Here is a 14,579-nt window from a genome sequence, read left to right as displayed (position 1 = left end):
TGGACCATTTTGTGATTGCTTTCATCCGTCTGTTGTCTCATGACTGTGACAAAACTAGATGTGAAAGTTGGGATTGACTGAGACGAAAATCTTAAACCTGGGGGTCAACCAAATTAGTTTTCCAAAGGCCCTAACCCCCGGTAGCGTGGGAATGGCGACGATGGAGTTTCGCCAAATGTCGAACTGGTATTATGCATACTTGCCATAAAATTAGTTGGCATTCCCAGCGTTCTATACATGGGCACTGTTAAACTGGGCATATATTGCCCTGAAGTCCCCATCATCGCCGACCTTGGAGTTTCAGGCTGACGTGGTGTTAAAATTGGTCAATATATGCAGTCGAAACCACATATATAGTGCCATAACCAACATCGATCCCTTGCGACACAATTGTGTCTCCTCCCGAAGACGGTTCTTAGTTTGGACGTGGTGATGCCATTTTGCCACTACGTAGTTGCATATAATGAATAAAATATGTCCCACCAGGTGTGCCAATTTGTTCACAATGGGAGAACAATCTCTAGCCTTCCTATCGAGGTTTACTTGCAAGACCGACTACAAAGTCCTGGACTAATTATGTGTTGAGTATGGTGTGTTTGTTGGTAAAGTGTTTGGATCAATAGAACAACAAGTAAAAATGTTTTCAATAAAATGTGCAATAAAAATAAAAGGGTAAAAGTAAGAGAAAGACGTAAATGAACAAAACAAATGAATTGACTTGATAAGTTAAATGGTTTGGAAATAAATGTGGAAGCAAGTGTACATTTTTGCAGGAAGTTAACTCTTTTCTCTTAGACGCTTGATACTTTAAGTGTTTTCCTATTGCAATGTTACAAATGCCACCCTCTGAAATGAAAATTACATCTACTCAAATAGTAATAAAAAATAACTGCTAGGTGGTTATGGTCCATTCATGATGCGCAACGCGTCACACCCTGTCAACCCACGTCTCTAGTAACTTCCCCCATGTTCTGCTTCCAACGATCTGTATCAATCATGGCACATTTCACTTCAACTTTGACAAGATCACCCCCCTCTGTCGACTTCACTTCAACTTGGCTTAGGTCCCTCCTGACCGATTTCGACTGGATCACTCATTTTTTGATTTCTCCCTTTGGCGTGGTCGAAATTTTCTAGCTAATAGAGTGTAATGAGAAGTTGATTATGCAGTCTGAACTGGGAAGAAACAAAATATCCAAGGTGAATATTTCAACAGCAGACACTTAATACCTTAGTGCAAGAAGTATTGAATGGAAAGTGAGTTGTGGCACAAGAGATTGAGACATATGAAATACAGAAGCTTAGGACATCTGATTTCAAATAAGTTGGTACATAGAATTCCCAAGATTGTGGCAACAGATAAATCACGTGATATATGAATGAAAAGAAAACAACAAATATTTCCGTTCTCATAAAAAATGCCTCAAAGAGTAAATCATGCTTTTGGTGTGGTGAATTCTGATGTATGTGGTCCATTTGAGGTACGCTCAATTGGAGGAAACAAGTACTTTGTGTCATTTATGGATGAGTTCACAAGAATTACATGGGTAACACTCATTAAGTTCAAACATGAGGTGTTTGTTGAGTTCTAGAAGTTCAACGTGAAGGCTGAAAATGAAAGTGGACAAAGGTTGACGATCCTCATAATTGATGGTGGAGGTGAGTTCAACTTAACAAAGTTTGAGAAGTTATGTGAGAACATGCTATTGAGCATGAGGTGACTACTCCATACACTCCACATCATAAAGTCTTGTTGAAAGGAGAAATAAAACTCCGCTTGACATGACAAGGAGCATGCTGAAAGAGAAGAATCTGCCTAAGCAATTGTGGGGTGAAGCAATTGCCACATCAGCATACATGTTTAACAAATGTCTCTCTCTCTCTCTCTCTCTCTCTCTCTCTCTCTCTATATATATATATATATATATATATATATATATATATATATATATATATATATATATATATATATATATATATATATATATATATATATATGGGTCATGACCAAATGACACTAAGGTGTCAAACTTAGTAACATGACACATTCTATAACTCTTCACCATACATCCGTATGACAAAATCCACCGTTGGATTGAAAGTTATTATCATATAGATCATCTCTATAAAATTTAACATCAATCGAAAATCATTTTGATATGTCAACGAGATACATAAAATTAATGACATATAAAACTTTAACAAAACCGTTAATTTTGATCATTCTCTTTAACATATCAAATGATTTTTCGATTGATGTTAAATTTTATAGAGATGATCTATATGATAATATCTTTCAATCCAACGGTGAATTTTGTTATATGGATATGCGTTAAAGAGTTATTAGAGGTGTCATGTTACTAAGTTTGACACATTGATGTTATCTGATCTTGCTAATATATATATATATGTCATGATAGGGTAAATTAATAAATTAATAGTGTCCACCAATAGCTATAATAACTATTGTGTATTCTCCTAAATGAGATAGAAAATATGGTATGACATTATCGAGTGATAAATTTTTATTGTATGATAGTGTAAAATTATTTTATAAATTTAATTTTCAAAAAATTGAAAAATAGTTTAAATTAATCCAATAGACATAATAATAAAATTTGCTTTTAAGATGAGTATGTCTTAAATTTTTTTTTAAAATAATATATTATTTTAAAATATTCAAAGCTTTAAAAAAAATCTAATGTGCCATTTATTTAATATCTCATAAATGATTTTCTAAAGATACAAAGCTTCTACTAGAATAAACCTTTATTGTAAAATAAAATATTATTTTTAACAAAATAATTTTTAGAGAACTTAAATAAAATATTATTAAAATAATAAAAATGTTTTTTTAAAGAAAATGTTTGTACCTTCCATATACCACCCTAGCTTTATATATTACTTTCCATTTATCTCATTTTTTATTTTACAATAAAAAAATAAAATAAAAATTCCGTGGCATGTGGTTGAAGATTAGGACTGAAAATAGAGAATATCTTGATATTGTAAGTAGATATCCGATTCCGCGCGAAACACATCAATTTTGCTTCAAACCAAAACGCAGTGTTTGAATCACTTATTTTCATTCCACCATTTTCCCCGTTTATAAATAATCTATTTTCCCTCCTTCCGCAGCCAAACAATCCTCATCCTCTTCTTCTAATCCGAAAACCCTATTTCGTTCTCATTTTCATTTATTCACCACACCCTTCAAACCTTACCCTAACGATTATAACTTATAATCATAATCTCTTTCATTTTCCCCCATTTTCTCATTTTTTATTTCTTAGAAAAACCTGATTCAATTTCGTTTATTAATTAAACCTTATCCTTCTATTCATTTCAATCCCTTCAACCACCACCACATCTACCACCGCCGCCGCCGCCACCGTCTATTTTTTGTGTTTATTGTAATCTGTTGATTATAGTGGATTAAATCCTTGCGTATAAGGCAAATCACCTTGGCAGGTGGATAAGATTAACTTTGAGTTTCAAGTGAATCAGGATAAAAATCTATGTGTTTTTATGTCTTCATTATTAAACTTGTTAATGGTGTTTTTGTTTTGGAAAAAGCTTTTGCTTGTAAAACACAATTCAACCCCCATTTCTTGTGTTTTTCACGCCTTCAATAGAAAATGTTAGAGACATCTTGCCCATATTACACTCATTCAACATTTTATTAACCTAGAGTAATTTCTTACAACGACTCCCTGTAGTAGTGTTTTAATCTTCATCAGAAGATAAAGTTACACTAATTTGCTTCTTTCTTACCCAAGATATTATATTGTTGACAATAAGGAATCATCCACTATCATCATCACTAGTGTAACTTATCACGGGGTTCTCATTGTCTGTCACATAGACTTCTTTCACTAGATGAACCACTTCTTCAAATGTCAAAATTTAGTTTGACAATCCTATCCCTTTAACATTATGCCATCCACCCTTTTTCTAAATGTTGAACACAATGACCAAGACATTTGCTTCAGCATTTGACTCTGATTGAAGCATTATAATTTCTTCATGGTTACCAAGAACAACTTGCTCGTCCTTCTTTTGAGTTGGGGACTTAGTTACCACTATGATACTCAAGATGTATGTCACATCTTGGAAAACATCTTCCTTATCACCTGTATCATCCTTCATTAGCTTTGCTTAAAATTTAGGAAGATATCCAACATCTTCTATCATGCTTAACTCAAGGTCAAACTGCATCTAATGAACAACATGCTCCATCATGTTGTCTGACAAGTCAACAACACACATGAGAGAGATTTATCATTGTCTTTCACAATGACTTCCTGTAGCAGCTGATCATCCTCTTCAGAGAAAAAAGCTTCTTTTGTCAGCATCCGTTCAAGGGTTATCCTCAGTTGACATAAATACTAACGAGAGACACGTCACAAAGATCAACATCCTTAGTACCATATTCATTGACTGGTTTGTTCATAAGAATAACATCCTCAACAGTAGTGACAAAGTTCTTAACAACATTATTAATGTTGTTACTCAAATTATTCTCCATGATGTTCCTCATTATGTTGGAAAAAAGGGGTTCTTAAAATTCCTCATTTAAGTATCTATTGCAAGAGACATTATGCACATCCATTTGATAAAGTTCGAACTTCAAAAAAATTGGCAGCCTTGGTCTAAATCTGATGGTTCCAAGAAGGGAAAAAGAATCATGGATACTCCCATCTTCATCAATATTATGCACATCCATTTTATGTCAGATGGTTACCTCTGGGCTGGTCTCAATTGACATTCACTAGTTTGAACTATTTGGATGATGCGAAATAAACTTATTTTCTGTTAAGAAAGATTGTTAGTGAATCATCAATGAGTTTGAAAATTTGTCAGTCTTGGAAGTGGGTTCATTCGCTTGCTCCGAGTGTTGGTTTCTCGTTGCTAAAATGGCAGTAGGACGCACTCAAGTGCTTCGCCAAACTGTGGTGCGCTGGATGATCAACTATCCTCCTTTTGTTGTTTGTAGTCTTGCTTGCCTTTCTTCAACTAGATCTTTCATAGGTTTCTTGTTCTATTCCTGGTGTCGTTGGTGTTCTCTAATTCCTCTAGGCGTTGTTTCTTCTAATTGTGTGCTTTATATTTCCTTATTCTTTGGAACACTCATGGCGGGTCTTTGCTTTTTGTGAGTTTTCCTGTTTGTTTTTGTTGTAATATGATCAAATGACACTAAAGTGTCAAACTTAGTAACATGGCACATTCTATAACTCTTCACCATACATCCGTATGACAAAATCCACCGTTGAATTAAAGTTATTATCATATAAATCATCTTTATAAAATTTAACATCAATCGAAAATCATTTGATATGTCAATGAGATGAATAAAAATTAATGACATACAAAACTTTAACAAAATCGTTAATTTTGATCTTTCTCTTTAACATATCAAATGATTTTCGATTGATGTTAAATTTTATAGAAATTATATATATGATAATATCTTTCAATTCAATGGTGAATTTTGTTATACAGATATGCGTTAAAGAATTATTGGAGGTGTCATATTATTAAATTTTGTTATGATATATATATATATATATATATATATATATATATATATATATATATATATATATATATATATATATATATATATATATATATATATATATATATATATATATATATATAATTTACAAGGACCAAAACCAAAAACTCTTAATTTACATGGATCAACTGAATTTTTTAAGCTCAGGGTAAATTAATTTTACATGTCCACCGATAACTATAATAACTATTGTGTATTCTCCTAAATCAGATAGAAAATATGGCATGATATTATTGAGTGATAAATTTTTATTGGATGACAGTGTAAAACTATTTTTTAAATTTTATTTAAAAAATATTTTTTAAATTTAATTTTTAAAAAGTTAAAAAATAGTTTAAGTTTATCCACTGGGACAAGAATAAAATTTTCTCTTTTAAGATGAGTTTGTCTTAAATTTTTAAAAAAATAATATTATTTTAAAATATTCAAAGCTTTAAAAAAATTCTAATGTGCTATTTATTTAGTATCTCATAAATAATTTTCTAAAGATACAAAGCTTCTACTAGAATAAACATTTATTATAAAATAAAAAACATTTTTTAACAAAATAATTTTTAGAAACTTAAATAAAATACTATTAATATATGATTTTTTAAAGAAAAAGTCCATACCTTCCATATACCACCCTAGCTTTATATATTACTTTTTCATTTATTTCATTTTTTATTTTACAATGAAAAGAATAAAATAAAAATTCCGTGGCGTGTGGTTGGAGATTAGGACTGAAAATAGAGAATCTCTTGATATTGTAAGTAGATATTCGATACCGCGCGAAACGCGTCAATTTCGCTTCAAACCAAAACGCAGTGTTTGAATCACTTATTCTCATTCCACCACTTTTTCCCGTTTATAAATAATCTCTTTTCCCTCCTTCCGCAGCCAAACAATCCTCATCTTCTTGTTCTAATCCCAAAACCCTATTTCGTTCTCATTTTCATTCCTTCACCACACCCTTCAATCCTTACCCTAACGATTATAACTTATAATCATAATCTCTTTCATTTCCCCCCATTTTCTCATTTTTTATTTCTTAGAAAAACCTAATTCAATTCCGTTTATTAATTAAACCTTATCCTTCTGTTCATTTCAATCCCTTCAACCGCCACCACAACTACCACCGCCGCCGCCGCCACCTTTTTCCTCTCCGACGACCTAACATGGCTATTCCATTCCCTCATTTCATCTCCTCCGAGAAAGCCGCCATGGAAGCCGGTCTCCTCGTGCCGTCTTCCCCCTCTTCCTCCGTCTCCGTAATCCTCACCCAAGACGATTTGAAGAAAATCGCCGCCTACAAAGCCGTCGAATACGTCGAATCCGGCATGGTTCTCGGCCTCGGAACCGGCTCAACTGCCAAGCACGCTGTCAACCGTATCGGCGAGCTTCTCCAGCAAGGGAAGCTCACGAACATCATTGGCATACCGACTTCAACGATTACTCACGAGCAAGCTCTGTCGTTGGGGATTCCTCTCTCGGATCTCGATACTCACCCTGTCGTTGATCTCGCTATCGACGGTGCTGATGAAGTTGATCCTTATCTGAATTTGGTGAAAGGACGCGGTGGATCACTTTTGAGAGAGAAAATGGTGGAAGGTGCTTGCAAGAAATTTGTTTGCATTGTGGATGAGTCAAAGTTGGTTAACTATTTGGGTGGGAGCGGTTTAGCTATGCCGGTTGAGGTTACTAGGTTTTGTTGGAAATATACTGCTCGTACGCTTCAGAGTCTGTTTGATGAATCTGGCTGTGTTGCAAAGTTGAGAACTTTTGGTGAGAAGAAAGAACCTTATGTTACTGATAATGGGAACTATATTGTGGATTTGTATTTTGAGAAGAGTATTGGTGATTTGAAGGTTGCGAGTGATGCGATTCTGAACATTGCTGGTGTTGTGGAGCATGGAATGTTTTTGGATATGGCTACTACTGTTATTGTCGCAGGTGAACTTGGGTTAACTGTGAAGAATAAGTAGTTCAGAGTTCAGAATTGGGGTTTAGGAGAATAATATTTTAGGTTTAATTATTGGTTAAGGTTATGGCAATTTGAAATGAGTTCTAACATTTTATATGGTGTAGTGGTGAAGTATTTATTTAGTGAATCGATTAAAAGAGCTGGTTCTTGTTTTGTTTTTGTTGTTCGGGTAGTGTACTTTCATTTGATCCTTGTTGGATTGAATTGTTGAAGTAAGTGTCTTAATTCTCTGCTAGTTTAGTTTTGTATTTTTACTTAATTTGAGCAAGAAGAAAGGAAATTGAGACTTTTTAAGTGCTCTTTTGTGTGGTGCGTTGAATTAGTTCTCCACACAATTTCTTGTTGAATTGATGTGTTTATCCTATTGAACTTATCTAATTCAACTTTTGTTCATTTTTTGTTTGCTACTGTTGATAATTCTCTTGTATCATCCAAACTGTTATTAATTCAGAAACCATCTGTTGATAATTCTCTTGTATTGAATGGAGTGGAGTGGTAAATAATGAGATTCCATTGTTTGGATTTGCAAATAATGGTTGAAGTGGAATGGAACATAATGGAATGGTTCCATTCCATCCAATTCTCCATTTTTTATTTCATTCGATTTGGAGTGTATGCAATGAAATGAGACATTTTTAATAAAATATCCAAACAATGGAGTGGGATTGGAAGATCTTTTATGTCTTTATTTTAGTCTGTTTCTTAGGTTTGCAATCAGTTAGTTGTAGGGGTCACTCTATTGAAGAAGATGACAACTATCCATTCAGTGGGTTTTAGAAGGATTGATTAATTGCTGTGTTTTATATTTCGTGTTCTCTACTTACATTTGTTTTAACCTCTATCAAAAAGACACTCTAACTCCTACGGTATACATATATGGTTCGGCTCAAATAAGGGGAATGATTGTTCTTTATTCTTCTTTTTTTCAGAATCTCTCATATTGGAAGATGTTAAAAGAAGCTACTATTTTCTAAGCTTAACCACACTTGCATTTGTCATAAGATCAACTGTGTTAGTAACTAGCGGTAGTTCTACTCCTTCATCAGAAAAACACAGGAAAAATTATGCAATAATTGATTTCACATATTACTTTATCAGAAAACATCAATAGAATACAAGCTGGTTGGCAATTTGCATAACATTTTGTTCAGTAGAGACAATGCATGCTTTTGTAACAGGTAGATGAAGTAAAACATTTCATCTTGAAACTTTTGCAAGTGAAATATTACTCATTTGAAAAGGCTGAAGTGCCAACCATAAAGTAATGCAAGGGTGCAGGCAGTATAAGCTATTGGATTGTTCTATAATCCCTGTGAATAAGGGTATTGGATTTTTCCCATACTGAAAAGAATCACTGTATTGTTTCGAAAATGGAAAAGTTTCAGGCCAAGCTATATATAATTTTAGAGCTGGTTCTGTTTTTCTTTTAGTATTGCTTAGCATGTTCCCATACTGAAAAGAATCACAGTATTATTTCGAAAATGGAAAAGTTTCAGGCCAAGCTATATATAATTTTAGAGCTGGTTCTGTTTTTCTTTTAGTATTGCTTAGCAGGTAAATTTTATCTAGCCAGGGCTACTTGTCTGCGACTTCTTGAACTTATTTGCACCCTTCAGTATATGATACTTTCTGTGTATGTGTTAAGTGCAAATGCATGATACCTTCATGCTTGATCATTATATCTAAACTATATTTATTTGTTTTTTTTAGATTCTGGAAACAGATGGGGCGCCATTTCATTTATGTGTTGTTGCATCCTATTTTTCAGGGTAGTCCCTTTTCTGGTTTTGAAAACCACAGCTAGATGGAAATTTGTTATTTTGTATAATTGGGGAAGTTTTTCTTTGCATGTTCAACATTTTGTTCACTTTCTAGTCCTGGTTACTGCCACAGTTTATTCCTCGTTTTAATGAATGCCTTCTAATATTGAATCAGTGACTTTTAGAGATGTCCATTTTCCGCTGTGACCTATTTAATTGACAAATTAAGTAGTAAGCTGCAAAACTAGTTCAGTGTTAATGGTAAACTTTTAAAAATTAGAGCCTATGAACTTGTGTCTCTTTGTGATGGAACCTTGCTAGTGTGTGAAATTATTTCAGTTGAGTTCAAGATTGTTCTTAATTCCTTCAAGAGTTCTTTCCCCCTAAGGATCAATGTATTTGTTACTCTAAACCGATGTTAAATTGAATATGAAATTGATTTCATGCTGCTGTGGGTTTTATGGAAAATGGAATGTAATATGTTACAAATTTCTCGTGTGCAAAGCTTGCTATTGGGTTGACATTATCCCAAGACTATTTGGCTGTGAAAAATATACACTCAATAGTAAAAACTTGTTAGTTCACAATGCTATGCCCCGTCCTTTATTGATTTGCCGTCCCAAATTGCAAGACGAGGTTTCAAGGGAGTGTATCATCAGTTTGCTTGATCACAAGCTAGCTGGTATATCATGTTAAATACAGATGTTGGGAATTTACCTGGTACAAGGTGGCATTTAAGGCTAAGGTATGTTCTTTTAATTCCTTTCAAGTTTATTTTGGCAGAATTAGATAGTTCATCCAATTCTGCAAAGGTTAGCCCACAAGGCCCTTGAATCCTCGAGTTGAACAAATTAATTAAATGAAAAGTATTAGCAATAGTCTCAAACACACTCTTCTATTGGTTGAAATTCAATTAGATTCCAATAAATTATTTGGATCCCACATGAATTTTGTAGTACCAATATAAATATCAACCAATAGAAGAGTTTGTTTTAGACAGTATATGTTGTTAGCATAGTTCAAATTAAACTATGTTTACTTGACTATTATGATTTTTGTATCATTCTATTAACTAAATTTATGGCCTAATAGAAACATGTCATTTCTCCGTGTCCAAAACATTTGTTTAGTATCCATGTGTTTTTAATGGCTTACGGTTACTAGCATTTTTTAACTCAAACATGCTTTTAAGGGTATTGTTTTTATTTGCATTGAATTTGTGAAGTACATGGTTTAATAGATAGCTTAACTATGAGGGTGTTTATGGGGCCATTCTTGGTCTCATCTGGTTACTCGGCTGCGACTAGTGCAGGGTTTTCTTTACTATGTTATTTGTCTTGCAGTAAAATGCATTTTATGGAAGCTGATACTGTTATGGAGAAAAAGAGTAAAGGATGAAGGACATTTAGCTTCAAGATTGTTTGTAATTACCTATGAAGCACGGACACTCCAAAAATGACCCCGACCCTGACATGGCGACACTGGTAATAATTTTAAAAAATGAATAAATTAAATGTTCACAAGTGTCAGTACACGTGTCCGACCCCGACACGGACACGTTTTTTTTTCCAGAGGTGTCGGTGCTATATAGGTAATTATCCTAGAAGTAATGAAATCCAAGCTAGAAGCAAGAAAAAGCGAATGAAAAAATAATCTGAAAAACAAAATTGCTAGCTCTTTTCTTTTCTGTTAGTATCTCTAATATGCTAATAATGAATGTGGCCCTCCATTAAATTGTCCACCACAAAACTTGCTTTGTTTTTCTATCTTTTATTATGCTTCCTCTTTTGGATATGTCTGCTTTCTTTGAAACCTAGTCCCTGTACTAAGATTCTTTTCTTCTAATAATTTTCCTTTCTTGCTGGTTAAGATTTCCAATTCTTACTTCCCTTTTAATAAAATTTCAATACTTTATCAAATTTAACTCTCTTTATATGAGCTGGTGTGCAAGTAATACTGCACTCCAACCCCAATTCTAAAACTAGCTGAATCAGGTACCATCATGGCAGGAACATCGTCCAAAATTCCGATTGAGATCGTAAGCGATGATGAGATGGCTTCCATTGATGCTGCGTTATCTTCTGCCGCCTGTTCTTCAGTCACTCCTGCTGCTGCCGTTCCTGCTGTACATTCACCAGCACCAGCACCAGCACCCCGGATTCGCAGAAATAGCACATCTATTCAATCAGTTACAACTAAAGCCAAGAAAGGGCCATTCACGTGTTCCGAATCCGACATTGAAGATATTGGCAGTTTTGCAAGTACTAGTAGGAAGAAGTCTAGAGAAGATGACACATTACTGCATCGATTTAGGAGCAAGAGGGGATTGTTTGTCACTGATATCACCAGGACAGAATGGTGCGAAAAGCAAATGGAATTTTCTCTCTTTTCTGAAGAATGGAAGAACCATGAAGCCAAACCAGATTTGGCCTTTGTTTATGGAGGAGGAAGTAGGAAGAGTAAAGCGATGAGAGCTGGTATAGATCGACACGCTCAGCTTGAACGAGAAGTTCTAGAATCCATGGAAGTGAATGTGAGCTCACGCGAAGATATTATGGCGCTGAAGCTTGTTAATTTCATCAATGGTGTGAATCAACTGTTGTTCGAAGGACTAACTCGCGAGCTTCCTATAATAAGCTTTGATTTTGCACAAGGAATATGGATTGTTGGAAAGATCGATGAAATTTGGATGTCTAATGCAAAAAACGATCATAATCCGGTACTAGTAGAAATAAAGACTCGATACCGAGATACAGTTCCTGCAGAATCACAAAAAAGAAACGGAAGGATTCAACTAATGTGTTACAAGTATTTGTGGGACAATTTAGTTGCTCATGCAGATCATGATTTCCCTTCTAAACAACTATTCGATTATTTCGAGTTAAATCCTCGACGTTTCTTATGCAAAGATCTACAAACAGCGTGCGTTGATTCCGGAATCTCAGCATCGAGACTCTCTGATTTGGTGGTGTGTTACCAAAATACGTGTAAAATGTTGTCCCCTGCTAGCGATAAGCTTGTGTTGAGATATGAATCTCAGAGGGATCAGTCAGTATTGGAAGAAGAAGAATTTATGTATGATGATGGTTGGATAAAGAATGAAATTAGGAGTTGTGTTGAGTTTTGGACTGGACAAAGAGAAGCAAGTTATGTTGATGAGGAAGAGGAATGGAAATGTGGTTTCTGTGATTTTGTTTCTCAGTGTCCTGCTTATACTGATGATTCTGAAAGCACAGAAACCATTTCAGAGGATGATGACTCAAGTGAGGGATAACATTTAAAGGAATAGTCTAATAGGATGAAAACTCGGATAATTTCAAATATATAAAAAAATAAAAAATACTGTAAAATTACATAGCTACGATGAATACCATGTTTTCTGAAATTACATAGCTATAATGTAATATCCAACCGTTGATTCTTAAAATTTAATGTTGATAGTGAGTTATTATTAAACAATTGTCTTAAAAGTTTAATAGAAAAGTTTATTTTATTTTTTATTTCTTTTTTCTCTAATTTTTTTGGGTTGAATGTCCTAGTTTTCTGTTTTTTTTTTCCGATAAAATTTTAATTTATATAAAAAAATCATGGAGTATGTTGATCCCACCCGTATAACTACTGTAAAAATTAACTAATGCTCTAGCTTTATGAAATGAAAATCAAATCCTAGAACATAATGCTCTTGAGAAGAGAGAAACTCTTAAGGAAACTCTGTTTCTCTTCCAAATGCGGTGAGACATCACCTCTTTCTTTCAATGACATTAATAGTAAGCGAAGTTTTTAATGCACCTCGTAGAAATGAATTTTTTAATGCACCTATAAAAAAATATGTTTGTAGATGCATTTTCGTAACGTATGCACATAAGTAAAAGAGGCAGAAACTAAAATTTGTAATTTGACAAAATAAAATAAATATTTATAATATAAAATAAGCATTACATAAATGATTTCAACATAAAATATAACATTACACTTCAATATTCAGGTGGACGCTTCAACATCTTCACAATATATTCAACCGATCTTGAAATCGTTGCTTCCAACTCAAGCGAAACTTTTTGTTTCAAAACGAAAAAATATATTTCACATAACCCTTACATCTACATTCGTCTTGAGCTCAAAGTTGTTGAACTCAATCTTCCCTCCGTTGTCAATCGACGGTGAATGGTACTCGAGCTTCACAATTTTTTGATTGTTTCTGTAAGATTGGAGATTATGGATTTCATATTTCAGATTTGCAAAAGAGGTGTACTCGTTGAGCTTAAACTTTCGTCAGAGTGTCGCGTTGGAGAAGGAGACATTTGCGATATACCATATGATGTTTATTTGTGACATTTGAGATATTTTCAGTTTGTGCAAAATAAAAAACAAGAACATCTTAATTTATAGAAAATATAGACAAATATGGACCATTCAAAATCTGCCTTGCTCACTCCGGAGATATATCTCTGGTTCCGCACCCTATTATCTTGTTCTGGAAATACATCTCTGAAACCTCTCATGAACAAACATAAAATATAACCTTTGAAAACAGAACCTAATTGAAGACTTTGTTTGATAAATGAACAAATGTTATGTATTAAAATATTAAAAAATTGTATATTACACTTCATTAATATTGAGACACAATTACATACACTAATTTGTCTGGTTAAACAGAAAATTAAAACGAATCGAAACATTTGTCGTCGGTTAAATCCATTGGTGGTACCCTCTTTGACTTTTGTGCATTTAATTATCTTTAAATGTTGCTTAATTTCTTGAACTCTTGCATCCTTTCTACAAAATGGTTCGACAAAGTATCAACTTTTGTTGTTGAATGAGTTGTTCGCTCCGGTGATTTAAGTGGTATAGGACATCCAGATTTCAAGTAAACTTAAACAAAATACCGTAATTTTAAAAGTCATCTGATACATATAATACGATCGTTTAGATTTTGAGGTGGACCGGTGCGTAGTGGGAAAAAGATTTTCGAAAAATCGTGTCGTGTAAGAAACACATCCATTTTGCCTACGGTGTCGGTCCACTAAGGCAAGAAACAAGAGAGACTTATAAACTTCGTCGAAGTTTTCTTTCTTTCCGTATAACCGTGTGTATGATTCTTTATGAGTCTTCAACTCTTGGATAAGTTAATGGAGGACAAATGTATGATTATCTTCTCCTTTACCGAGTAAAGTCGAAATAGCTCGATAACCGCAATTATTGTCTTTCTCAACATTGACGATCCGCTCGATGTATTTGTGCATAAAAAACGTTATCTCGTCAATGAATGTAATCT

The 14,579-nt window shown here is 33.8% G+C and overlaps 2 protein-coding genes across 2 annotated transcripts; both read left to right on the top strand.

Moving 5' to 3' along the window:
* The first annotated feature begins 6,376 nt into the window (after window positions 1-6,376).
* On the top strand, window positions 6,377-7,934 carry LOC127093977 (probable ribose-5-phosphate isomerase 2). Its single transcript, XM_051032861.1, has one exon. The coding sequence runs from the start codon at window positions 6,736-6,738 to the stop codon at window positions 7,540-7,542; it is 807 nt and encodes a 268-aa protein (XP_050888818.1). The 5' UTR covers window positions 6,377-6,735; the 3' UTR covers window positions 7,543-7,934.
* Window positions 7,935-8,163: 229 nt separating this feature from the next.
* Window positions 8,164-12,801, top strand: LOC127093976 (exonuclease V, chloroplastic). The gene is made up of 2 exons (XM_051032860.1): window positions 8,164-10,046; window positions 10,645-12,801. Exon 2 carries the CDS (start codon window positions 11,304-11,306, stop codon window positions 12,573-12,575), a length of 1,272 nt encoding a protein of 423 aa, XP_050888817.1. The 5' UTR covers window positions 8,164-10,046; window positions 10,645-11,303; the 3' UTR covers window positions 12,576-12,801.
* Window positions 12,802-14,579: the final 1,778 nt, after the last annotated feature.

The sequence above is a fragment of the Lathyrus oleraceus genome, chromosome 6, assembly GCF_024323335.1.
Source record: "Lathyrus oleraceus cultivar Zhongwan6 chromosome 6, CAAS_Psat_ZW6_1.0, whole genome shotgun sequence".
NCBI classification, from domain to species: Eukaryota; Viridiplantae; Streptophyta; class Magnoliopsida; order Fabales; family Fabaceae; genus Lathyrus; species Lathyrus oleraceus.
This window is presented reverse-complemented; position numbering and strand designations above follow the sequence as displayed.

Excerpts from the sequence above, each read along its gene's own strand:
- LOC127093977 (XM_051032861.1), top strand. The coding sequence starts at position 6,736 with ATGGCTATTCCATTCCCTCATTTCATCTCCTCCGAGAAAGCCGCCATG.
- LOC127093976 (XM_051032860.1), top strand. The coding sequence starts at position 11,304 with ATGGCAGGAACATCGTCCAAAATTCCGATTGAGATCGTAAGCGATGAT.